At 35.3% G+C, this 27,429-nt stretch overlaps 2 protein-coding genes and 2 non-coding genes across 4 annotated transcripts; 2 read left to right on the forward strand and 2 right to left on the reverse strand.

Moving 5' to 3' along the window:
* Positions 1–12,391: 12,391 nt before the first annotated feature.
* On the reverse strand, positions 12,392–15,343 carry LOC128040456 (uncharacterized). The gene is made up of 3 exons (XM_052629207.1): positions 15,111–15,343; positions 14,782–15,013; positions 12,392–12,862 (listed from the first exon to the last, which is right to left on the reverse strand). The coding sequence occupies exons 1-3, from the start codon at positions 15,341–15,343 to the stop codon at positions 12,392–12,394; spliced, it is 936 nt and encodes a 311-aa protein (XP_052485167.1).
* On the forward strand, positions 13,450–13,553 carry LOC128040721 (small nucleolar RNA R71). The gene has a single exon (XR_008195527.1). It is a non-coding gene; the product is annotated as a small nucleolar RNA R71 (small nucleolar RNA).
* A 615-nt stretch (positions 15,344–15,958) lies between the features above and the next one.
* Positions 15,959–16,064, forward strand: LOC128040860 (small nucleolar RNA R71). Its single transcript, XR_008195666.1, has one exon. It is a non-coding gene; the product is annotated as a small nucleolar RNA R71 (small nucleolar RNA).
* A 6,961-nt stretch (positions 16,065–23,025) lies between these two features.
* On the reverse strand, positions 23,026–26,412 carry LOC105766635 (sorting nexin 1). The gene is made up of 10 exons (XM_012586165.2): positions 26,234–26,412; positions 26,007–26,142; positions 25,687–25,820; positions 25,279–25,353; positions 24,628–24,787; positions 24,375–24,508; positions 24,146–24,214; positions 23,802–23,881; positions 23,567–23,627; positions 23,026–23,491 (listed from the first exon to the last, which is right to left on the reverse strand). Exons 1-10 carry the CDS (start codon positions 26,375–26,377, stop codon positions 23,279–23,281), a joined length of 1,206 nt encoding a protein of 401 aa, XP_012441619.1. The 5' UTR covers positions 26,378–26,412; the 3' UTR covers positions 23,026–23,278.
* Positions 26,413–27,429: the final 1,017 nt, after the last annotated feature.

Consider the following 27,429-nt stretch of genomic DNA (forward strand, 5'->3'; position numbering starts at 1 on the left):
TTCTTCCTATTTACTTCTTATTATTATAAACTTCCTCCATGTTTTGAGCTCGATAAGATAGAACTACAAATGGTCATATTTCTATCCCTCCAATTATCATTTTAATTTCTTCGTTTAATCCATATTTGAAACGGATGCACATTTCTTCCTCGTTTGGCATAATTCCATGATCATACTTGCTGAGATACATAAACTCTCTATCATATTCAACTACAGATTTATTTCCATACTTTAATTCAAGAAATTATTTTTTATTTTGATCTAGGTATCGTTTGCTGACATACTTCTTTTTAAATTTAGACTTGAAGAAGTCCAAATTAATACTGTCTCTCGGTACCACTGCTGTTAACGTTTACCACCACTCGCAAGTTTTGTCTTTTAATAGAGACACAACACGTCGGAGATAATCACTAGGGGAATAGGCCATCTCATCAAAGACTTGTTGAATATTTTTGAGCCAATACTCAGCTTTAGCCAGATCATCTTTTGTTTTACCCCGAAACTCCTCAGCATCACATTTTCTAACTTCGTCAATAGGAATCAGTTGACTTTTTTCAATTTTTTAAAGAGGTGGAGGTATCACAGAAGGTTCAATAGGAGGTGAAGGTTGTGGAACCACTGGGTTGGTTCACATAAATTCAGTGAACCACAGACCCATTAAACCAAAGAAAACATTTTTAACCTCATTTTTAGGCATTTGTGGAAACGGTAAACTATGACTTGCTTCTTGTTCATTAGTCGGGACATTACTATTAACTTCATTAGTGTCAACACGATCAGATTCTGTCGACATCTTTAAAATCAATAAGAGAAACAGGGGTTAGATCGGATCAATTAATATTACACTATCACAGGTTTATATGACATATAATTTCTAGACTTCAACACGCTACGTTCAGTCCAAGAATTGACTAAATCGTAGCTCTGATAACATTAAACGTAACATCCCTATCTCATCTCCATCATCGAATTAGGGTTACTAAGTGTTGTAGTACAAAACATTTAACTTAAAAAGGAAACAATTATGTAAAACTAAATAATAATATTCCATAACTCATATAAATCAAGATAGAATTACATTTATGGACCTTAAATCGAGCCTACGGGGCCCTAAAAATAGTTTGAAAACAATCAGGGTCATTTTGAAACAAAACAAATAATCTAGAAAATTTTAAAAAAGAAGTCACACGCCTGTGTGGCCAGGTCGTATGACAAAGCCCAAATGGTTTGGCTCAGAAATATGGTCGTGTGGCTACTTCACACGCCCGCGTGGCTACTTTACTCCCCATGTACGCTGACCGTGTAACTAACTATGCCCGTGTAATATAAGGTCATGTAACTCAACGTGACTGTGTAGCTCAGGGTCACACGGTCATCTAACCAGGCCGTGTAACTCTTTGTGCCCGTGTGGTTCAAGGTCACACGGTCGTGTCGCCAAGCTGTGTAACCCTCTATGCCTATGTGGACCAACCTGCACTGGAAAAACAACCGTGTAAATAGCTATGTGACAGCCCGTGTCCTAGACTGTGTGTACCTTAAAAAGTTTGCAAAACAAGGCACATTTCCATCCAAAACTTAGGTACCAAGCCAAATCAAAACCAACCAATTCCATAACTTAAAAACACATTTAACAAGCCTAAAACATGCCAAAACATTCATCCTAAGTGTCTAACCAATGTGCCCTCATTGATACCACAATTCAAACACCTAAACAATACACAATCAAAGTTATGTTTCGTGTCAAAAGCATTTACCAAATAGTTTGCATTTAAACTCATAAACCACCTCACCTTCAAGTCAAAACATACCATTTCTCTACTCATTCATTCACATTCATATGTACCACAGCTAAACCACCTATATAAGGTTTAATCCAAGTGACCAAATAACATAACAATACCATAAACATATAATTTCTAGAACATGATCACATATAACTATTACAAAATGTAAACATCATTTCATCCATCTAACCATTACCATATATATGAAACAATTAAAACATATACATTTTCACCTATTACATTCCATATAAGCCAAAAGCAAACGATCCAAAAACTACCAAAAGATATCCAAATAGTGTGATTTCTTGAATTAATCGATCACCCAATTTCCACAACATGCTATCTACAAGGAAATAAGATAAATAATCAAGAAAATCCATGTCTATTTTAGTTTATTTTCTATTTAATCATTAAACATGAAATTTTAATAAAACCACTTTACAATTTAGATCAAAATTATCTTCAAGCTTCATATTCAAGAACAATCATCAAGAATACTTCAAGAACATCAATGGTAATTTTTCTAAACTTTGATAACTTCACAAATTAGTCATTAAACTAGTTAAATATCAAAACAATGATCACAAAAACATAAAATTCGTGAAAATGGGGCCAAGAAACACTTTCATACAAATGAGCTAAAATTTCCAAACTTAATCAATGGTGAAAACAACAATGGAGAGAAACATGAAGAACATGACCTATTTTTCTTAATTTCTTTACTTATTCTAACTTTTATATTTTGCTATTTTTGTAATTTTGAACATCTTTTAGATTAAACACTAATTAACTCACCATTAAGCTTAATTAATCTAATTAACATGGATGACACCATCATCATCCAATAACTATATAAACACATTGGTCTAATTACTTAATTGAACCTTCCAATGACATAAAATTTACATAATAATCACTTTTATAGTTTTTTACTATTTAGTCCTTTTTACTTAATTAATTATCTAAATGTTAAAATTTGCTAAGCAAAATTTAATACAACCTTAAGGACATCGTAAATATTAAGTAATTAATATTTACAGACACATACATTGGAATTGTGGTCCCGAAACTACTGTTTCCAACACCACTGGAAAATGGGTTGTTACAATGTGCGCATTCAGTTTTATCACTAGTCTAATCGTCTTCCCAATCGCTCTAAGAAGACAATCCGAGTAGTACCCTTTAGGTAAACTCGAAAGTTTAATCTACACCACCTAACACTCAATTTTGTTCTGGGCCATCGAGAAATCCGACAACCATGGACAGACAGATAAGTAATGGCCAAATATTACCCATGGCCCCTTACTAAAACCATATTGAAATAGTCTTCATCTTGAAACCTAAAAAAAAAAAATCATTTTCCACATCCATCATTTCAATTGGGTGCCTAGGATTCCACATCAAAGAAACCCTATTAAATAAAGCATTAAATCCTATTCTTCTACCCAACAATTTCACAACAATTTTCCTCACCATCTTACATCCAATGTACTCTTATACTCGATTCGAGAATGTTATTGATGAAATACCATCCACCACCACTATGACCACATCCCCATCTATGAGTGAAAAATCCTTCTCCATGGCCATGTTCTGCGTACGATTCGATGAAGCCCCTAGTAACGTTGATTTACACGACGCCTTAGAGACGCACGAAATCTGTATCTATTGTCCATTTGCTTCCACTGTCAGATCATCCGCATTTGGTGGTAAATCTGATCTTATATGAACTTTCTTGGTTGCCCAACCAACACTGATGTTTGAACCCGAAAGATTCACACCTACTGTAAATTCCACCATATGCAGTGTTGTAATGCCCAACCCATCCGTCGGATCCTAGTATGGATCATCACAAATAGACCTATAATTAATTTTGCTATCTTAATTGCTATAAAGTAGACTAATAATAAAACCAATTAAATAATGAAATTTAAAATAATAATTTGTACATCTAAGGCCTTAAGCCACTGAATACTTAATCTCTCAAATTTCTATATCTAATCAAACTGTTTATTACATTGAGACCCTTAAGGTTTCCTAAACTTAGGGATAGCTAATTCAAAACCCAGACCCTAAGAACATCGTCTGGTTATTCCATGATCAATCCTAAGGCGAAGCCTCCAATGGTACCCCCTTTCTATGTACATGACTTTAGTTGCTTGCGATCCCCGTTCTTATCACTGCCTGGCTGGTCCCTCCACAAAGTCCTCGATCAACCTCACTAACCATGAAAAATTCGCCAACCACTTGTAAGTTCGAATGAACTTAGTGAGTTCCTTTATTGTACCATAAATTAACCCTATCGTACTAAGGTAGCAAATGCAAAATAAAATAAACATGAATACTCATTGCTTGCTCAAGGCAAGATTTTGTGTCAGGGTGGTGGAATCCACCCGATTCTCTGAGCTACTGAGTCACTATAAGACATTCCTCTTGTCGGACTCTCCTCTTGATCATAATCCAGGGACCTTGATATATCAGCGAGTCTTATCCTTACTTCTCGCTTATCCTTCCTTTCTTTCCTTAATGGAAATCCTTAGTCAAACTAGCCCTTAAGGGACTTCCTCATTTCAATACCATAGTCCCGAAGGACTTGTTGACATTTTCATATTATGCTAACTTACGACAGACCTTACCGCTTTGGCGAACCCATTCTTATTCTATCCTATTGGTAACAGTGGGGGATTACTTTCGGTAATCCGCCCCTCACTCTATTCTTTACTTGGGGACTCACTTGTCCTACAAGTGAAGATTGATCGGTTTAGCTGAACTAGCAAGTTATCATTCCCGCGACTATACGAGCTTGCCATCCCACTTGGTCGTTTCTGCCCTATGGCTATCCTTATGGTTGCGTACTCGCAATAGACTTTCCTCAATGAGGAATAATCATGATAGACATTTTGCCCCCTGGACAAAATCCTTATCTTGAGAATGGTATTCTTATCCCTCTCATGAGGTTTGCTTTTTGCATACCACTTCATCGAGCACTTCCTAGTGGCTCTTGATTTTATATCCTTTCTTGTAATCCTCGAATGATTTTCCTTTCTTACTTTTTCATACTTAGGCGAGCTCCCGCATGACCTATCTTTCTCTAATTCTTGTCGAGTCATTACCCATTCCTTGTTAGCTTCTACATCTTTATTGCTTTCATCACTTTTCGCGGATTCCTCAAGATCCACTTGTCACTACTTACACTTTACTTTTAACTCTTTTTCCACCTACACGATTTTCTATTCTCGGCGCACTGGTCGTTGGAAAGACGAAAATGTGCAAGTGTACAAAATGGCAACAAGTAATAAAGTGACAAGTAAATGTCGAGTTATTGTACCCACAGGGACTGTAAAAAAATATTAATGAAATTAATGTTAAAACACTTTGGTGATGGAAAATATTTTGGTTTAAAGATGATTAAAAACTAAGGGTTAAAAACTAAGTAAAAAAATTTAAAAATAAAAAGGTTCTAATGCACGATTTCAAATAAGGTTTAATCAAGATGATATAATTGTGTTGGATTACTTACATTCCTTTAACTTAGAATTATTAAACTTATGTTTATACTGCTACAAACAAATTCACAGTAACTCGGTAATTTGCTAACTACTGCTCATACATACTTATTAAATTAATCAATCTCTTGAACATTTTTCAATGTCAATCCAAGCGATTAATCAATCTTCACAAGCATATAAATGATCACGTGAGGTAACAGGGTATTTCTACCTTGAAATAGTTTAATCACAATAATCTTACAAGTTATGCAAGGCATATGTATCGCCAAATACAAATGTTAAATTAACTTCAACTACCTTAGAAGAATAAACATACACTAATTAAGTATTGTGTCGACTAATTACAATTTCAATACGATTTAATAATTAATTCATTAGTTATCTAACATTTAATATTGCAAGAATAACTTAGGCATGATTTTACTTAATCAAGCATCTTATCGAGGCCTATAGCAGCACAAACACAATTTCAATAATTCAAGCAGGCAAAATATAATCAACCCAACACAGATTAAATTCAAGCTAGATTGATTAAAATAACCATTTCAATAGCATAAATATTCATAAACATGATTGTCAAAACAACAGCGAAATTTAAAGAGATAGGGAACAAGAAGCAAATCCGGTGTTTCTCTGTGGCTTGACTGATTTCTCTGTTCTTCGTTCTCTATTGTCCTCAGCTATCCAGGTGGCTTATGAACACTTTAATTGCTGCTCAAAAATGGCTGATGATGACCTCTTTCCGAAGAGAAGAAATCGACACTTGAACAAAAGGGAAAATGGGAAGGAAAAGTTGAGAGAAAGTGAGAGGAGAAGAGAGAATGAGAGTGTGAGGGATGATTTGTATGATCAGCAAGGGGTGGCTTTTATAGCTGATTGTGGCTACTAAAAATAGAAAATTCCATCAGCCAAAGAGGCCCCCCTTGGCTGGCCACACACATGGCAAAGTTGAGAGATTCAACTTTGCTAAAAATAGCCTGGGGCAAATCCATAAAGTCACATTTTTTAGAGGTATTTGAATGCAAGGTTGAAAGTTCTTCAAGGGCTTCTTTGCAAGCTTATTTAGTCAGCTAAAATGCTTATTTGGTTCAGCATATGGGCAGTTCTGGGCAGCCCAATTGGTGGTTGGTTCGGTTCACTAGATTCGATTCAACCAATGCTGTTCAACTAGACCATTTTTTCCATAATTAATTAATAATAATTTATTTAGCCCAAATTAAATTGGGAATAAATTAAAATTAATTATATTATGAATTAACACACATTTTTGGACCATCTTAGGCTGTAAATAAATTTTCCTTGATGCTTCAAATTGCTTCTCGATTTTATTCTTCGAGCATTGTCTGCCGAGCCAATTTTCGCCCTTTGTGCGAATTTTTCGAAAATAGTAAAATTTAATCAAAATTAAATATAAAATTAATTAATATTCATCATGATCATATTTTTAACATAATTTTATAATTTTATAATATTTAATTATTTTCGACAAGAATTTAACCGGAATATCATGATTTTAAGTTAAAAAGGGCATGTAAAAATACATAAATTTTCGTGTTTCCACACCCCCAAACTTAATTCATTGCTTGTCCCGAGTAATGCACAAATTTGAACAAAATTTTCTCGGAAACACTTTTTGAAAAACTCCTTCAGAACAACATTCTTCCCAAAATCATGAAATCAATATACTTATGCTCAAAAACAAGAAATTTGATAATTATACTACTCAAGTATATATATCGTTCAAATTAATCTCAACAAAAACTACAATAGAAAAATTAGACTAAATGTTTCTTAATAAAGACATGTTAATCCCTACCAATTTTATTTTAATCCCTTATTCAAAATTAAACTACAATCATTAAGCTTAACTAATGTCTTCATATGTTGAACAGAGCAATTTCTCTCCACTAATGTAGGTAACATTGGAACTTTGAATCAATAGGTCTTTAACAAGGTTGTAACGTGGCTGGGCTTAGGTGTAGGTAAAAGATAGATAATTTTAGGTTTAAAAAAAACCCTAGACTCAGCTTGTATCGGACCTTTCGAAATAATTACCTTCAATACATCAACTTTTCTTTCCTTTTCACATGCTCTTTAGTGCAATTTACTTCAAGTAAATATGCTTTTTTTTTTAGTATTTTACTGCATGTACTATAATTTTTAGAGCATTTCATACTTCTTTGCAACTCCCCCAAACTTATTTTCAAAGAATACTCTGAATAGTACTGAGTCTAGTGTTTGAGACATTTTTAAGATAATTAAGAAAAGTGATGCTAACTTTGTAAGGGTTCAAATTAAATTAGGCCATAAAGTCTCAAAGTTGGGTTTCAAAGGATAAAAATTTCATCATGGTTGACTTGAAAGGCTCAAATGATCCAAACAGCAGTTGCCTAAATCATTTTTAACGTTCCATGCTTCCTAGGATTTCGCCTCAAGAAACTACTAAGTCAATTCTAAAGACTTAAACTTTCATGCATGCCTAACTTTCCTAAAGAACTAAAATTTTATGGTATGATTTGCATGATTTATTAGAAATACATTTCATGTCATTATTAAGCTAACAAATTTATTCATACTTAAATTTAGCTTACTTAACAAAATTCAAATTTATTGTACAAAAATAAATTATATTCATAATTAAAAGAAAAATTTTATTCGAGTGGAAATAATTTTAATTTTAGGTCCCCCCAACTTAAAATGAACAATGTCCTTATTGTTTAAAGTGAATAGATACTATACACCAGGTAGGATTCCAGAAAAGAGGAAGTGAGCCAATTTGACTACTTAAGTACCAAGCTCTTCCTAGATCCAATCCTAGACATGTATATACCTATTGCCACACTTTAAACTTTACTACTTTTCCATATTTACTTTTGATTCCCATCTCTTATTTTATTGTGCAGAAATAAAAAATTCCTAATTAATCCTAATTCTAAGCTAAGTTGATAAAATTAATATATAAATTATAAATAATATAATTATATATTAAAATTTATCAAATTATTAATAATATTAAAGATATTTATTCTAGATGCTTTTGAAAATATTCACAAAGAAAGGCACCTAATTTTTTTATTTACGAAAAGAGCGACTAAATTTTAAAAATAATTCAATTAAGTCCCTAGACTTAATGAAAATTTAAAATTGAGTTGTAATTTAAAACTTGGATCACAAGTTGACCCTTTTATTTGAAAAATTAAAAATTTATTTTGTCATTCAAGGAATAATTTCTCGAAAAATTATGTAAAAATCAATTCCGAGGAAGATTGGAGGGGTCAAAAGCGGTCCCGCTTAAGTTCCAATCTCCTAGATAGAATTTATTTAAACATAATAAACCTGAAAATATACCTTAAATAATTTATTAAAAACAAGAAAATTTAAATATCTGATAAACTGAAAAAGATTTGATCCCATTCAGGTTTTTCTCTGTAGTAATGTTTCAAACGCTGAGCATTGACTTGGAAATTACCTCCCTTACCTTGGAGTTCAACAACTCCATATGGATAGACTTGTTGAATCATAAATGGACCGGACCATGTGATTTTAACTTATCTGGGAAGCACTTCAATCTGGAATTAATTAACAAGATTTGCTGACCTGCTGTAAATTCTCTAACTCGAATGTGTTTGTCATGCATTTCTTGAGTCTTTCTTTTAGTAATTTGGTATTTTCGTATGAGAACATTCAGAATTCCTCTAGCTTATTTAGTTGGAGCATCTGTTTCTCTCTAGCAAGCTTAAGATCAAGGTTGGGTCGTCGAAGAGCCCAGTAAGCTTTGTGCTCTAACTCCAGAGGTAGATAACAAGCTTTCCCAAAGACCAACCTATAAGATGACATTCCTAAAGGTGTCTTGTATGTTGTTCTATAAGCCCATAAAGCATCATCTAGTCTTTTGGACCAATCTCGTCGGTTCGGGCAGACTACCTTCTCGAGTATGTCTTTGATCTCCTTATTTGCCAGTTCAGATTGCCCATTTGTCTGCGGATGGTAAGCTGTTGCAACCTTGTGCTTCACTCTGTGCTTGTCTAATAACCATTTTAACCACTTGTTCACAAAGTGGGGTCCTTCATCACCGATGATAGCTCTTACGGTTCCAAACCTTGTGAACACATGCTTCTGTAGAAACTTCATCACAACCTTAGCATCGTTTGTCAGATATGCCTCAACCTCGACCCACTTAGACACATAGTCTACTGCTACTAGTATGTACTTGTGACCGCAAGACAGAGGAAAAGGACCAAGAAAGTCAATACCCCATACATCGAACAACTCTACCTCAATGATGTTTGTTCGAGGCATCTCATTTCTATTGGTGACATTTCCAACCCTTTTACATCGATCACAGCTCTTCACGTAAGCATATGCATCCTTGAATAGTGTTGGCCAAAAGAATCCGGCATACAATACTTTGGCCGCTGTACGTGTACCTCCAAAGTGTCCCCCACTTGGAGCTGAGTGACAGTGGTATAAAATCTTTGGTATTTCATCTTCAGCCACGCATCTCCTGATCATCTAATTTGCACACTTTTTAAACGCATATGGCTCTTCTCAGAAATAGTACTTCACATCGTGAAGAAACTTTTTCCTTTGTTGATACGTCTTATCAATTGGCATCAAACCACAAGCTAAATAATTAGCAATATCAGCAATCCAAGGGGTATTATGGACATGATTTACCTTCAGGATATGTTCGTCGGGAAATGTCTCCTGAATTGGTATAAGAGGAGAATTCCCTTCTTGTGGCTCCAACCTAGACAAGTGATCTGCTACTTGATTTTTGACTCCCTTTCGATCTTGAATTTCTAGATCGAACTCTTGAAGTAGAAGTACCCATCGGATCAGCCTCGGCTTAGTGTCTTTCTTCGCAAGTAAATACTTAATTGTCGAGTGGTCCGTATAGACAGTCACTTTGGTACCTACCAGATAAGATCGAAGCTTGTCGAAAACAAACATAATAACAAGTAACTATTTTTCTGTTGTCGTATAATTCAATTGAGCTCCTGTTAGGGTTCGACTTGCGTAGTAGATGGGATGAAAAACTTTATTCCTTCGTTGGCCCAAGACAGCTCCAATTACGAAGTCACTTGCGTCACACATCAATTCGAATGGAAAATCCTAGTCTGTTGTGACGATTATGGGTGCCGTGACTAATCGACTCTTCAAACCGTTAAAGGCTTTTAAGCTTTCCTCATCAAACTTAAATATAGAGTCATTCTCCAATAATTTGCATAAGGGTTCAGCAACTTTAGAGAAGTCCTTGATAAATCTTCGATAAAAACTGGCGTGGCCCAAAAAGCTCCTAACACCCTTTACAGATATTGGAGGTGGGAGTTTTTCAATAACATATACCTTTTCTTTGTCTACCTCGATCCCATGTCTCGTTATCCGATTCCATAGAACAACTCCTTCTTGTACCATAAAATGGTACTTTTCCCAATTGAGTACAAGATTCGTTTCTTCACATCGCCTTCGTACCTTAGTTAGATTGGCTAAGCAATCATCGTAAGTATCTTCGAATACTGAAAAATCGTCCATAAAAACTTCCAAATATTTCTCAACCATGTCAGTAAAAATAGACATCATATATCTTTGAAATGTAGCAGGTGCATTACATAAAACAAATGGCATGCGTCTAAATGCAAACATACTGTACGGGCAGGTGAATGTTGTTTTGTGTTGATCTTTCGGTGCTACTATAATTTGATTATACCCTACGTATCCATCCAGAAAACAGTAGTAATCTCGTCCTGCGAGTCTATCCAGCATCTGGTCCAAGAACGACAAAGGAAAGTGATCTTTCCTAGTCGCATTGTTCAGCTTCCGATAATCGATGCAGATTTTCCATCTCGTAACTGTTCTAGTTGAAATCAACTCGTTGTTCTCGTTCCCTACGATCGTGATACCTCCTTTTTTTGGCACGCACTGGACTGGGCTTACCTATGAACTATCTGAGATAGGATAGATGATACACGCATCTAACCACTTAATAATCTCTTTTTTTACTACATCTTTCATGATGGGGTTCAGTCTCCGTTGTCCATCGATCATCCCTTTTTTTCCATCTTCTAGGATAATCTTATGCATGCATAAAGATGGACTAATACCACGAATATTAGCTATGGTCTATCTGATGGCCTTCTTGAATTGTTTCTGAACTAAGATAAGTTTCTCTTCTTGCGTAGTGGTCAATTTTGCTGAAACAATCATAGGCAGAGTAGAAGTGTTACCTAAATAAAAGTATTTTAAATAAGAAGGTAATACCTTGAGTTCTAATTTAGGTGGCTCCTCGATCGACACTTTTAGTTGGGAATAGTCCTCTTTTCTAACTCCAAAGATTCAAAAGCAGATTGCGGACTAAATCCCTTTGATTAGCTTCTAGCAAAGCTAAGTATTCATCCTCCTCTTCATCATTTTGAGGATCCAATGTCAAAATTATTTCGGTGGGTCCTCAACACGCTTGAGTTCCTTCTCCACTATTAAATCCTCTAAATCGGACAATCGCGAACAATCATCCATTGTGTCAGAAATCGTATAGACTTAAAGACGTTAAATGTTACCTAATCATCCCGAAAAAGCATAGTGAGCTCGCCTTCCGCGCATCAATAAGGGTCCTTCCAGTTGCTAGGAACGGCCTTCCTAGGATGATTGGTACTTCTTTGTCCGCTTCAAAATCTAGAATTACAAAGTCATCGGAAAGATAAACTTATCTACGAGTACCAATACGTCCTCGATTTTTCCTTCTGGATGTACTAAGGATCGATCTGCTCGTTGAAGCGAATCGTAGTTGGTCTAACTTCTCCTATCCCTAACTTCCTAAATATTGACATAGGCATCAAGTCGATACTTGCACCTAAGTCACATAATGCCTTACCACAATATGTTGCTCGAATGTTGCACGGTATGGTAAAACATCCAGATCCTTCAATTTTGGGGTAGTTTGTCTTAAAGATATGCACTACATTCCTTTGTCGAGCTACCGTCTCAAATTCTCTAAGTCTTCGTTTCTTAGACAAGATATCTTTCATGAACTTGACGTAGTTCGGAATTTGCTTAAGTGCTTTAACTAACGGGATGTTGATGTGAAGTTGCTTCAGTATGTCAAGGAACTTCTTGAATTGAATCTCCGCTCATTTCAAGTCTTTGAGGGTAGGGTGGTGGTGGTTTCATTACTGGGACTGATTCTAGTTGATTCGTCTTTGGAGGCAATTCTGCATCAAACGACATTGTTAGTTGATCAGAATTAGCTGGTCCTGAGGTTACTTTGTCGGGTTTTGCAGATTCTGGTTCTGGTGAAACTGGAATTTCAACACTTGGTTGAACTTCTTCTAAATCTTGAGCGTCAGTTGGCTCCTTTTCAACTTCGACAATGTTAGGCTCTACTTTCTTTCCACTCCTCAATGTTAACGCTTTACAATGTTCCTTCCCCAGATTTCTCGGATTCTCTATGTCACTAGGTAGAGCACCTTGTGGTCGGTTCCTGAGTTCAGTAGCAAGCTGGCCCACTTGATTCTTTAAATTCCTTAGAGTGGCGTCGTTGCCGCCATGTATGCCTTCAATAGATTCTCTAAGCTATTGGATGGTTCCACTTGGGTTAGTTTCTGAACTTGTTGGGAGAAACTAGGCAGCTGAGTTGGTCTAGGTTGGGTGTAAGTGTTACTGATTCCAGCCCCTTGGTTGCTCTAGGAAAAATTCGGGTGATTTTTCACAATGAGTTATAAAAGTTGGATTGTAGTCCTTGCCTTCCTCGATTTTAATTTTGGTTACCTATGTAATATACGGATTCGGGGTTCGATGGACATTCTTCAAACAAATGTCCTTCCACACAATACACATGAGCTATATTCTCAAATTTGTTAGGTGGTTGGGTTGGAAAACTGTTAGACCCATTAGTGGTAAAATTCTTAAGCATTGAGGATATTGAAGATACCTAAGATGCGAGTGAAGTGAGAGCGTCCACTTCATGTATTCAAGTGACTCGTCTTCCGATCTTTTCGATTGGTTGACCATTGATAATTGTTGCTAGTAATCCTCTCAATAATTTCGTAAGCCTCATTATAAGACTTAGAAATGAGAGCACCATTAGTAGAGGCGTCCACTACCATCCTCGATGAGCGTTGAGACCATTATAGAATGTCTCAAGTTGAATGCAATGTGGGATTCCATGATGAGGGCACTTCGTAATAACTCTTTGTACCTTTCCCATGCCTCATATAGGGACTCATCATCATTTGTTGAAGGCGGTGATCTCATTCCTCAAGTTGGCATTCTTGCTCGGCGGAAATACTTCATGAGTGATCTTTCCTAGTCGCATTGTTCGACTTCCGATAATCGATGCAGATTTTCCATCTCGTAACTGTTCTAGTTGAAATCAACTCGTTGTTCTCGTTCCCTACGATCGTGATACCTCCTTTTTTTGGCACGCACTGGACTGGGCTTACCTATGAACTATCTGAGATAGGATAGATGATACACGCATCTAACCACTTAATAATCTCTTTTTTTACTACATCTTTCATGATGGGGTTCAGTCTCCGTTGTCCATCGATCATCCCTTTTTTTCCATCTTCTAGGATAATCTTATGCATGCATAAAGATGGACTAATACCACGAATATTAGCTATGGTCTATCTGATGGCCTTCTTGAATTGTTTCAGAACTAAGATAAGTTTCTCTTCTTGCGTAGTGGTCAATTTTGCTGAAACAATCATAGGCAGAGTAGAAGTGTTACCTAAATAAAAGTATTTTAAATAAGAAGGTAATACCTTGAGTTCTAATTTAGGTGGCTCCTCGATCGACACTTTTAGTTGGGAATAGTCCCTCTTTTCTAACTCCAAAGATTCAAAACAGGATTGCGGACTAAATCCCCTTTGATTAGCTTCTAGCAAAGCTAAGTATTCATCCTCCTCTTCATCATTTTGAGGATCCAATGTCAAAATTATTTCCAGTGGGTCCTCAACACAGTTGAGTTCCTTCTCCACTATTAAATCCTCTAAATCGGACACTGCAGAACAATCATCCATTGTGTCAGGAAATCGTATAGACTTAAAGACGTTAAATGTTACCTAATCATCCTGAAAAAGCATAGTGAGCTCGCCCTTCTGCGCATCAATAAGGGTCCTTCCAGTTGCTAGGAACGGCCTTCCTAGGATGATTGGTACTTCTTTGTCTGCTTCAAAATCTAGAATTACAAAGTCATCAGGAAAGATAAACTTATCTACGAGTACCAATACGTCCTCGATTTTTCCTTCTGGATGTACTAAGGATCGATCTGCTCGTTGAAGCGTAACTGTAGTTGGTCTAACTTCTCCTATCCCTAACTTCCTAAATATTGACATAGGCATCAAGCTGATACTTGCACCTAAGTCACATAATGCCTTACCACAATATGTTGCTCGAATGTTGCACGGTATGGTAAAACATCCAGGATCCTTCAATTTTGGGGGTAGTTTGTCTTAAAGATATGCACTACATTCCTTTGTCAGAGCTACCGTCTCAAATTCTCTAAGTCTTCGTTTCTTAGACAAGATATCTTTCATGAACTTGACGTAGTTCGGAATTTGCTTAAGTGCTTTAACTAACGGGATGTTGATGTGAAGTTGCTTCAGTATGTCAAGGAACTTCTTGAATTGAATCTCCGTACATTTACAAGTCTTTGAGGGTAGGGTGGTGGTGGTTTCATTACTGGGAGTGATTCTAGTTGATTCGTCTTTGGAGGCAATTCTGCATCAAACGACATTGTTAGTTGATCAGAATTAGTGGTCCCGAGGTTACTTTGTCGGGTTTTGCGATTCGGTTCGGTGAAACGGAATTTCAACACTTGGTTGAACTTCTTCTAAATCTTGGCGTCGTTGGCTCCTTTTCAACTTCGACAATGTTAGGCTCTACTTTCTTTCCACTCCTCAATGTTAACGCTTTACAATGTTCCTTCCCCAGATTTCTCGGATTCTCTATGTCACTAGGTAGAGCACCTTGTGGTCGGTTCCTGAGTTCAGTAGCAAGCTGGCCCACTTGATTCTTTAAATTCCTTAGAGTGGCGTCGTTTTTCGCCATGTATGCCTTCAATAGATTCTCTAAGCTATTGGATGGTTCCACTTGGGTTAGTTTCTGAACTTGTTGGGAGAAACTAGGCAGCTGAGTTGGTCTAGGTTGGGTGTAAGTGTTACTGATTCCAGCCCCTTGGTTGCTCTAGGAAAAATTCGGGTGATTTTTCACAATGAGTTATAAAAGTTGGATTGTAGTCCTTGCCTTCCTCGATTTTAATTTTGGTTACCTATGTAATATACGGATTCGGGGTTCGATGGACATTCTTCAAACAAATGTCCTTCCACACAATACACACAGGCTATATTCTCAAATTTGTTAGGTGGTTGGGTTGGAAAACTGTTAGACCCATTAGTGGTAAAATTCTTAAGCATTGAGGATATTGAAGATACCTAAGATGCGAGTGAAGTGAGAGCGTCCACTTCATGTATTCAAGTGACTCGTCTTCCTGATGCTGCTCGATTGGTTGACCATTGATAATTGTTGCTAGTAATCCTCTCAATAATTTCGTAAGCCTCATTATAAGACTTAGAAATGAGAGCACCATTAGTAGAGGCGTCCACTACCATCCTCGTATGAGCGTTGAGACCATTATAGAATGTCTCAAGTTGAATGCAATGTGGGATTCCATGATGAGGGCACTTTCGTAATAACTCTTTGTACCTTTCCCATGCCTCATATAGGGACTCATCATCATTTGTTGGAAGGCAGTGATCTCATTCCTCAAGTTGGCATTCTTGCTCGGCGGGAAATACTTCATGAGGAATCTCTCGGCTAACTCTTGCCATGTAAAAATGGAGTTCGGTGGCAATGAGTTCAACCAGGCACAGCTCTATCCCTTAGCGAATATGGGAACAGCTTCAGTCGTAATGCATCTTCGGGTACTCCGGCTAACTTGAAAGAATCGCTCACTTCCATAAATAATCTTAAGTGAAGATGAGGATCTTCAGTAGGCATTCCATTGAATTGGCCCACAGTCTGAAGCATCTGGAACATAATTGACTTCAGATCGAATTGTTGTGCCTCGATTTCGGGCTCTTAATACCTGGATTAAGATCGTTAAATATTGGCACAGCATACTGTCGTAAAGCTCTATCCCTATCATCAGCAATAAGGATAGGATTCTGAGCAAGGTTTGCTCCGTTTCCTTGATTCATATTCTCAAAGTTTATATCTTCGGTCCTTCTCTCGTTTGCTTGTTTTCTTCGTTGTCGAAAGGTTCGTTCTATTTTAGGATCCACAGGGAGTAAGTCGATAATCTGGTCAATACTCATAAACACCTGAAGTAATCATAGAAAGATTAAGTAAGTAAAGATTTAAATAGGAAAATAAATAAACCAAAATGTAAAAACAGATTCACAAATAATGACTTTTTTTAAAAAATAGTCCCCAGCAACAGCGCCAAAAACTTGGAACGACGAAAATGTGCAAGTGTACACAATCGCAACAAGAAAATGTCGAGTTATCGTACCCACAGGGACTGTAAAAATATTAATGAAATTAATGTTAAACACTTTGGTGATGGAAAATGTTTTGGTTTAAAGATGATTAAAAACTAAGTAAAAAAATTAAAAATAAAAAGGTTCTAATGCACAATTTCAAATAAGGTTTAATCAAGATGATATAATTGTGTTGGATTAATTACATTCCTTTAACTTAGAATTATTAAACTTATGTTTATACTGCTACGAACAAATTCACGGCAACTCGGTAATTTGCTAACTACTGCTCATACATACTTATTAAATTAATCAATCTCTTGAACATTTTTCAATGTCAATCCAAGCGATTAATCAATCTTCACAAGCATATAAAAGATCAAGTGAGGTAACAGAGTATTTCTACCTTGAAACAGTTTCATCACAATAATCTTGCAAGTTATGCAAGGCATATGTATCGCCAAATACAATTCTAAATTAACTTCAGCTACTTTAGAAGAATAAACATGCACTAATTAAGTATTGTGTTGACTAATTACAATTTCAATAAGATTTAATAATTAATTCATTATTTATCTAACATTTAATATTGCAAGAATATCTTAGGCATGATTTTACTTAATCAAGCATCTTACCGAGGCCTATAACAGCACAAACACAATTTCAATAATTCAAGCAGTCAAATTATAATCAACCCAACACGGATTAAATTCAAGCTAGATTGATTAAAATAACCATTTCAATAGCATAAATATTCATGTTTGTCAAAACAACAACGAAATTTAAAGAGATAGGGAACAGGAAGCAAATCCGGTGTTTCTCTGTGGCTTAACTAATTTCTCTGTTCTTCGTTCTCTATTGTCCTCGGTTATCAAGGTGGCTTATGAACACTTTAATTTCTGCTCAAAAATGGCTGATGATGACCTCTTTTCCAAGAGAAGAAATCAGCACTTGAACAAAAGGGAAAATGGGAAGGAAAAGTTGAGAGAAAGTGAGAGGAGAAGAGAGAATGAGAGTGTGAGGGATGATTTGAATGATCAGCAAGGGGTGGCTTTTATAGCTGATTGTGGCTACTAAAAATAGAAAATTCCATCAGCCAAAGAGGCCCCCCTTGGCTGGCCACACACATGGCAAAGTTGAGAGATTCAACTTTGCTAAAAATAGCCTGGGGCAAATCCATAAAGTCACATTTTTTAGAGGTATTTGAATGCAAGGTTGAAAGTTCTTCAAGGGCTTCTTTGCAAGCTTATTTAGTCAGATAAAATGCTGATTTGGGTCAGCATATGGGTGGTTCTGGGCAGCCCAATTGGTGGCTGGTTCGGTTCACTAGATTCGGTTCAACCAATGCTGTTCAACTAGACCATTTTTTCCATAATTAATTAATAATAATTTATTTAGCCCAAATTAAATTGGGAATAAATTAAAATTAATTATATTAAGAATTAACACACATTTTTGGACCATCTTAGGCTGGAAATAAATTTGCCTCAATGCTTCAAATTGCTTCTCGGTATTATTCTTTGAGCATTGTCTGTCGAGCCAATTTTCGCCCTTTATGCGAATTTGTCGAAAATAGTAAAAATTAATCAAAATTAACTATAAAATTAATTAAAATTCATCATATTCATATTTTTAACATAATTTAATTATTTTATAATATTTAATTATTTTTCGACAAGAATTTAACCGAAATAGCATGATTTTAAGATAAAAAGGGCATGTAAAAACACATAAATTTTCGTGTTTCCAGTCGTATACCCTTCACTCGAGGTCTTTGCGTACTTCTGCATCTGTTCTATGGTAGACTCTATGGGTTTCCATAGCTGAGCTATGGTCTTATACCTTTTTTCCTTGTTCTCTACGTCCAATCGGACTTACCCTCTGTTTACTGTCCCAGTTGGCTTACCTCGTGTTTACTGTCTTAACAGACTTTATTTGTTCTGTGTTTATTGTCCTAATGGACTATCTATTTTATGTTTATTGTCTCAATGGACTATCTTTATTCTATGTTTACTATCCCAGTGGACTATCTCTATTTTGTGTTTATTGTCCCAGCGGACTATCTCTATTCTGTGTTTACTGTCTCAGCGGACTACCTCTATGGATGCCATGGAGTCTTTCATCCATGGTCTTATACCGTTTTTCCATCCTGGTGTACTACCTTATGATGCCATATATTCTTTCATCCATGGTGTTACTCATCATACTTGGCTACCATCGCATCTTTCATTTATGGTCTTACACCATATACCTTATACCGTGTACCATGTGGCCATATACCTTATGCCAGATTGCCATAGCATATTTCATCTATGGTCTTACGCTATATACTGTTGTCACGGTGTTGCCTCGAAGGACTAGTAGATACTGTCATCGTGGTAAATTCTTTTCCATGATTTTATTTCTCAAATCCTCCTCCCATTACCTCTTTTACACCACCTAATCTTAATGTTTGAACACCGCAATGTTCCCTCCGTAAGTCCCGGAGCTTCACTCGAGGCGGTATCTAATAAGGTCAATCCTCATTTCCTTTCCTAACTTTGTCTATCCCATGCAGGTTTTTCCCACAAATAAGCAATGTATGCATATCTCATCATATCTCATGTTTACACAAACATGGCATGTAACACCCCAGACCTGGCCGAGTTGGTTCAACCCAAATTCGGCGTGCCACATTAGCCACCAGAGTGACTCACTATTAACTCCCAACCTAACCTCCAATACACCACGGATACAACATAAAAATGTTCTAAGTTATCATAATACAGTGAAATTTTATAATAACATGCATGGAATATAAAACATGTGAGCACATAAAATGTACATAAAGAGGAAAGGTTCGCATAAGGTAAAAACTCGAGATTTTCAGGGTTCGTATACTTGAATAAAATACACAAGTAATTTCGGGGTCGTAAACACATAAGGGTCACATGCATGGATACCTCTCATCAAAACTGGTGCACATAAAGAGTTAAGTTATGCTTAGTCAAAATTAAAATAACATAACAGGTCACACACAAAAGGAAGGTTAATAAAGCTTAGAACTTTATTCATATTGAAAGGAAGTCAACAATAATTAAACAAATAAATAATTAACTTCATGGTTTGCAGAATTGAAAATAAAATAAGCTTAAGGAAAATTTGTGTGATATAATAGCAAAGTCATCTAATATAACGATTCTAATCCCAAGAATTTAACTACATTGCCTTTTCCCAGCGTTCAATGATACCCATCCTGACTAGCCTTGCTTGGATCAATCACCTCGCCACTACCTTTCGCGATCTACTTATCTATGAAGTAAGAGAGGAGTGGATGAGTTCATTGAGAACTCAGTGAATATACAGAAAACAACATAGTATGCTTAAAATATGGAGTTAAAACAAAGCTTAGTTTGAAAACCACATCCCGAGCTAGCTCGCAGAAAAGGTGCGAGACCCAGTTTGCAGTTACCTGCTTGTTAGAGAAACATATAAGTTTGTAAAATAGTTTCACATGTGCTTGTTGAAAATCATACTTAAAACCTTGTCTTCTTTTCGTAAGAAAACATAAAACATAGTCATGTACTTGACATGTCCTTGTGTTTATTCTTGTTCCTGAACATATATCATGTTCTTATACTTGTCATATCTTACTATTGGATAAGTGAATCTCCTTATATTGCCTCACTTGTGACTCAGAGAGTCCTTAACAAGTCCCATAAGTGTAGCATAAAGTAAAACACTCTCCTATACACCAACATGTCCCTTTGAATGGAGCATAACTCGACATCCCCTTATCTCTCCACATGTCTCAAGGCCTCAATGCCCAAATCACAGAGTTTATAGGTGAGTAGTCACAATCCTTTGGCATGCCAATATATCAAACGTAAGGCTCACATAAAGAGCTCGCATAAAATACTTTTCACATAGAGCTTGTATAGCAACTACAAAAACATAGTTTGTAAAATCATGCTTGAAATCATATCTTAAAACATTTAAAACATAAGCTCACGTAGAAACACGCATAAAACATATCTTTAAAACATAATCACATATTTTGAAAACGGGGTTTATAGAAAACCTTTCTCTTGGAACTTAGTTTTAAAAACCCTAAGCTCCTGAAAACATAATGGTTCGCACACAAATGGCAATCCCTGAACAATCACCAATTAGCTAAGAATTTAAAAAAGTTTTGATTTTCCTTTGTCTTTGCTAGTAGATGGTCCAACTAGTTCGAAACATACATAAACATAAATTACTTAACAAAACACAAAATTCAAACATATGAGCGAACCTAGTCCCTAGACAATTAATCCTAGCAGAATAGAGGCTTACCTTGGTTTCTGAGAGCTTCAGTTCAAAACAGGGACTTGACAAAATAATAGTCAATAAGAGAAATTTTTTTAATGGAAATGACTTAATTTATAGGCACTAAGTGTTTTAGTACTCTTCGTATACCCTACTTGACTTAGGAGAAAGTTACGTGCATGGATAATGCCATAATTGGAAAACAATTCAACTTCCTAATTCAAGTGTAACTCAACTTATACCGGCCAACCCTAGTTCGCCAAACGAACTGGCAAACCCCTACTCACCAAACCAACTAGCAAACCTTAGCTTGCCAAACCAACTGGCGAACCCCACCTCGCGAAACAATTGGAAAACACTCCTTACCACGTCCTTAGACATACACTATTTCATCGATCTTGCTGGCGAACTCTGCTGAAAGTCTTCTAGAAGATGCTAGTTTACCATACTACTAGCGAACACCCTGCTTACGATGTACAAACTCCCAGGCCATATCTCAGGATGTTCCATGGCATACTTAAACAACGTAGACCATAACAGTATGCTTGGAGTTTGGAACATACTTGAAACTTAATCGTTTTCATAGCTTATTCCTTCTCTCGAACACCAAAGCTTCCATTCTCCTAGCAGCAACTTACAACTAAATGGTTAAACTTGCATTTAATCTTAAAAGCTTAAACTTTCATATTATGTAGAACCCTTAAAACAGTTCTAAAGATCCATTACCTCATTTCTTAACTTTTACGTATACAGAAGGGTTAAGAACCTTACCCGCTTGCCTGTGTCCATACTTTTTCATCTTAATCCTTATGAAGTCTGCTCCTGCAGAACCTTCCATGGGCTCCTCTTCTTCAAAACCACTGAAGAAGGTGAAGAGAAAATGAAATAAGGCCGGGAAGAAAAATCATCCTTAGGAGCCATCTCCCATTTATTTATAGCCCTTCCTGCACTATTATCAACCTTAGGAGAACCATCCATCGCTAATTATTATGTCACCCACTAAGGAACCGGTGGGTTCCATCCTAACCGAAACAAGTTATGCTTTCAACCATGTCCAATTTAGTTTCCAGCCTTCCCATTTCTTTTAATGGAGGTCACCAACTTATGGTTTCTTTCAATTTAATCCTCCAATTATTCCTAATTTCCAAGTTATTAGAAATTTGGGTGTTACAAGTGTATCACCCATTCTCAATACAATTCAATTTTAACTTTTTTGTAACTATTGAATTTAGAACGTTACATATGATATCAACTTATGGAGAGATCTTTTTGCTAAAAATGAAAGTCAATTTTTAAAAATGATTTTAATAAAATCCTATTATTATATTCTTTAACGTTAAAAGTTGACTTTATCATAGTATGTTGTTATTCATTTTAATTTTACTTTTAGTTTATACTTTGTTTAGAATTACTTTATGCTATTTTTAATTATTAATAATTATAATAAATAATTTCACTTTACAATAAATATTGTATAATTATTTAGATAATTTACCTTTAAAACTTTTAATTGTTTAAATAATTTAGACATCCAAATTAATTTGACAATCAAAATAATAGCAATGAAATTTGAAAAATAAAATTCGAATCTACATCTCCAAGTCCATATATTAAACATTGTATAAATATAATCTTTTAATATAATACAATTATTTAATTTATGATTTAAAATTTATTTTAAATATTATATATTCTAATTATTTTTATTTGAAATATTATATATTCTAATTACTTTTTATTTGAGTTAGTATCTAATACACGATTTAGTGTATTTTTTTATTCCACAAGCAATTCTAAAAATTGACATGTATATATTTTATTTTAATATTTTACTATATCGTTATAAGACACTTGTCAACTCCGAATCCTAGATGTAAAGTTTAAAACACCAAATCTTTTTCCTTTTTTTTCCTTAATTTGATTTTTATTTTAATTATCTTCAATAGTGATGATTACTTGTATCAATTGCATGAATGAAATTCTTTTTATTGAATAATAAAAAAGGCCTAAATTTACACGTGAAAAAAAAAAAAACCTAGACACTAAAATTGTACAAAGAAAATCCAAGAGTCCCAACGAACAATGAATGGTAGAGCAAATAATGGCAGACCTAGCTCCTGATAGTTCAAGTTATTACAATGCAAGATCTAATCTGCCATCCCTCAAATATAAGAAAACCATCCAGGTCATTACTACTTACTACTCCTAATTCATTAGGTCAGGAAGTGTCAGAGCAAGCTTCCAGCTTAGGAAGGAGACTTCGCCAGGCATCCGCAATACTTTTTGCCAGTCGAGCTTGTCCCTTCGCAAACTCATGAAAGGCAATCCGCATATCTTGTGTTTTCTGTTCCTGAAATCGAACTATCTCTTCATTCATCCGTCTCACAATTGTCTCAAATCTTCTTGTCACCTCCTCACTCTCGGCCTTCAACTGCAATCACAATACTTGTATTAGCAGAGGCTAAAGCAATTAGACCCAATAGGCGTATAAGATAAAATGACTTGCCTCCTTGTACTCTTGCTCAGCCTCTCCCACCCTATCAGAGCGTGTTAGCATGAGCTTGTCACTGCAAACAATAAATATTCTCAAATTACAAACGAAATAAAAATTATAAAGATTGTCAAATAAGCTGCTTGTTTGCAAATATCAAAGTATCATGCAAAGAGTCCGCCAACAATAGATAGCTAAAAAGAAAAGGGAGGAAGAAAGAGGAGTAAAATATGGAAGACTAGAAGCATACAGATTTATCTCCTTCAACTTCATTGTTTCAGCCAGTTCACACTGGTGCCTGAATGCGTTAGCTCTCTCTCCTATTGTGACCTGTCATAACATGAATGCAAGTGGGTCTCGTATGGAATTGTCATAAACCTTCCACATCAATATTATCAAAAAAGATAAAAATAGAGCTCAGTTCAGAAGATGCTCCATCAATGATTCCACGATATTATTTCCTTCCTACTTAACTGATTTAATCATTGTAGCTAGAAAACAAATTGTTCTTCAATTTTTCTCCATGGAAAGCTATGCCTGCTAATTAGTATATGCCAGCCATTAAACATTACACAAGACAGCAGCCTAACGCACCTTTATGGACTGGACAGCACGGACATAATCCTTCACGGGTTCTTCAAAATTCATCAAGAGTTGATGGGCCTGTAGTCAATTCAAGGATTGTGGAAACATAATGTTACCTATGTGAACCACTTATATGAAAAAGTTTGGGTATCATATATCTGACCACAAACATGCATGCCCTCAAAGGCTGCAAAACAAATTACCAAAGGAAAAGGCTCAAACTTAAAAGGCAGCCTACCTCCTTCTGCAGCTTAATTGATAGTGTCTCGGATTTAGCCCCAAGTTCATCAAATGCCTTGCCAAGAGCTTGTCCTTCGCAAGCACCAAGAAGCTTGGATGCTTTACCAAAACCAGAGAGTGATTGCCCCAACTCTGAGCTTTGACAAAAAGATGAAAAAAATTGTTCAATTGGTATTCAAACCAAAATGAAATAAACACATGAGAAGGACATAAACAAGAATAAAAAATGCTCAGAGCATCAAAATCCTCACCTCTATGTCTCTTTAAAAGACGATATGCATGCTTCTGAGCTTCAGTCAAATGATTTTCAAGCTCAAAAACATAGTGTTTAAGCTTCTCATATTCAGGATTTGATTCTTCAAGAGGTTTTTCCTTTCCAAGAACAACATCACTCACCTTTGACTGTACATCCTGTTTAATTTCTAGACAAATTAATGCAAGATCAAATAACATAAGAATTTCAACACCATAAACATGTTAAATTCAAGCCTGAGAAATAGTGGCAGAGGCAAGAATTGTGCAATAAAGGTTATACCTTAAAGCAGAAAAAATGGGAAACCAAATTATTATAAAAGCTAGTGGTAAGTTCCCTCTGAGTTTCAGATAAGAAGCAACAAGTTATCTAGAGAGATTTATAAGTTGAGTTAGAGCCTATGAGGTCTTCTCGCCTTAAACCTGGCTCAATTAGCCAGGTTAAATTTGTAGAAACAAATTATTATTATGGCAAGAGCTTTTGTTTATACTTCTCCCCTGATCAACTCTACTACAAAAAAATGAAAAAAAAAAAAAAAAGTGTTCAAATTGAAGTTTGAGGAAATCTCATTAGTCATTAGACAATTTTATTTGCATAAGTCTCCTATAGAGTCATACCACTGCCATCACAAAGTCATGAACTCGTTTACCTTGAACATCTGCATCAAATCAGCTGGCTTCTTCTTAAAAATACCAGTCTCTTGAGATCTCAGTCTCTCCATTGACTGAAAAAGAAACTACAAAGTTAATATCAAACTTTCATTTGGAAAAGGAGAAGAAAAAGCATCCCTAATTCCAGCATGGTCCTGGATGGAGCAACAATGCTGGTATTCTGGATAAGAACTCACATAGAAATGTAAAGGGTATCTTAGTCAACAGTGTCTAAAGGAATCACAAAGCTAACATTGTAATTATGAGAAACGTGACGAATGGATTAAGCCCCCCCCCCCCCTTTTCAACGTGAGAAAAATCCTAACAGATGATCTCTACTATCATATAAACAAGCACAGATAAAAGCTCAAGCAAATTGTTCAAAACAACAACCCTAAAAGCATCACCTCTTCATCTGCCTGCAGAAAGGTTCTAAGATCTTCACTCTGCTGAAGCTCATTATGAGAAGCTATTCGATTAACAAATACATCCAATGCTTGACGCCTAGTCTCAATAAATTCAGCACTAAATCGGAACTTCTCTGCAACAGCAATAACAATAAACTTAAATTACTTCAAAGTTCATATGCAAGCATTCGCATTTAACCACAAAGATGCATTCAGAATTACTAAAAAAAAAAGAAGCAATACTACACTCAAAAGAATCGATCATAAACTCATTGTAATGAAACAAATAGAATTAGGGGAAAAATGTTAAATTAGTTTACCTACAGCACTCTTCTCGGGGAGAGGAGGAACGAAAATGCCTTTGTACTTGTCGAAAAGGCGATCACGTAACCAAACGAAGTCACTGTAACGCCTAATAACAATCTTTTCCGACCCTTGGTATTCCGGGAAATTGGTCTATCCAAACAATAGAATTCCCCCCCCCCCCAAATATATCATCAGTATTTAAATTAAAAGGAGAAGAAAGAAAGAAGAAAAGAAGGATTACCTTAGTGATGACGCGATAAGAGATGTAACCTTGGACGCCATTGCCTAATTTAACGGGATCGGAAACGGAGACTGATAGATATCGCTGTGAAGGTGGAGATCTAGGGCTCTGCGACGACTCCGATGTGCTTCTTTGCTGCTCCATATTTCACTCAACCGAACCGAAAAATAAAAATGAGAATAACTATTTAAAGCACTAATAAAATAGTGTCATATGATTAAAAATATACAAATAATGTATATATATATATATATATATATATATGAGATAGGGTAAATTATCAAAATAGTCACTTTTGTTTACCTCAGGTTACATTTTAATTATTTATGATTCAAATGTAACGTTTTAGTCACTTACGTTATCGTATTGTAATATTTTAGTTATTAAGTTGTTAATTGTAGTTAATGTAACGAGAAAGTCGAGGTGATACATTAAATCATCATTTTAAACGAAAATTTTAAGTTAAATTATACAATTGCTCCCTATATTTTTTCGTTTTGAATAATATAATTCTTTTATTTTATTTTTAAACTTTCTTTTTTTCTTTTTTCTATTCTCTTCGCTTCTCCTCTATTTTTCTCCCTTCTCTATTTCTTTAAACTTAGTTTTTCTATGTTTTTCATTTGTTAAATCTAGTCCCTATATTTTTATTTTTGAATAATTTAATTATTTTTATTTCTTTATTTTTAAAGTCAAATATATTTGATTACATACTCTCTGTAAATCCAAATACCATTTTTATCCTTGTAAGATCAATAAAATTGATACTATTGAATTAATCAATACCGATTCTTCTTCGATATATAATAGAACATCAAGCTAAACTCTACAAAAGACGTTGATTTGCTTACCAAATTTATGCCAAGAACTAGAAACCAAGCTAACTTTAATGAGATAAAAAGGGTTAACCAAATATATGAGAATTTTCATTGAAATATCAAGTCCAAGTAATTCTATAAAATTACTACAATAATGCATTTTTGGATCCTTTGCATAGCTTCAGCAATAACTGTAAAATATCATAAACCCCAATTCACAACTGTCTATAATAAGAAAAAAGATTAAAAAATCTTTATTCGGATTTTCATTGAATATTAATACAAAATTGTTACCCTAAGTTGAAAACATATTGAAAACTAATTAAAATGAAGATTAAACATAACGTACAAGAAATACCCAATACCAAAATAAAAGTA

This window comes from Gossypium raimondii, chromosome 4 (assembly GCF_025698545.1).
Source record: "Gossypium raimondii isolate GPD5lz chromosome 4, ASM2569854v1, whole genome shotgun sequence".
NCBI lineage: Eukaryota > Viridiplantae > Streptophyta > Magnoliopsida > Malvales > Malvaceae > Gossypium > Gossypium raimondii.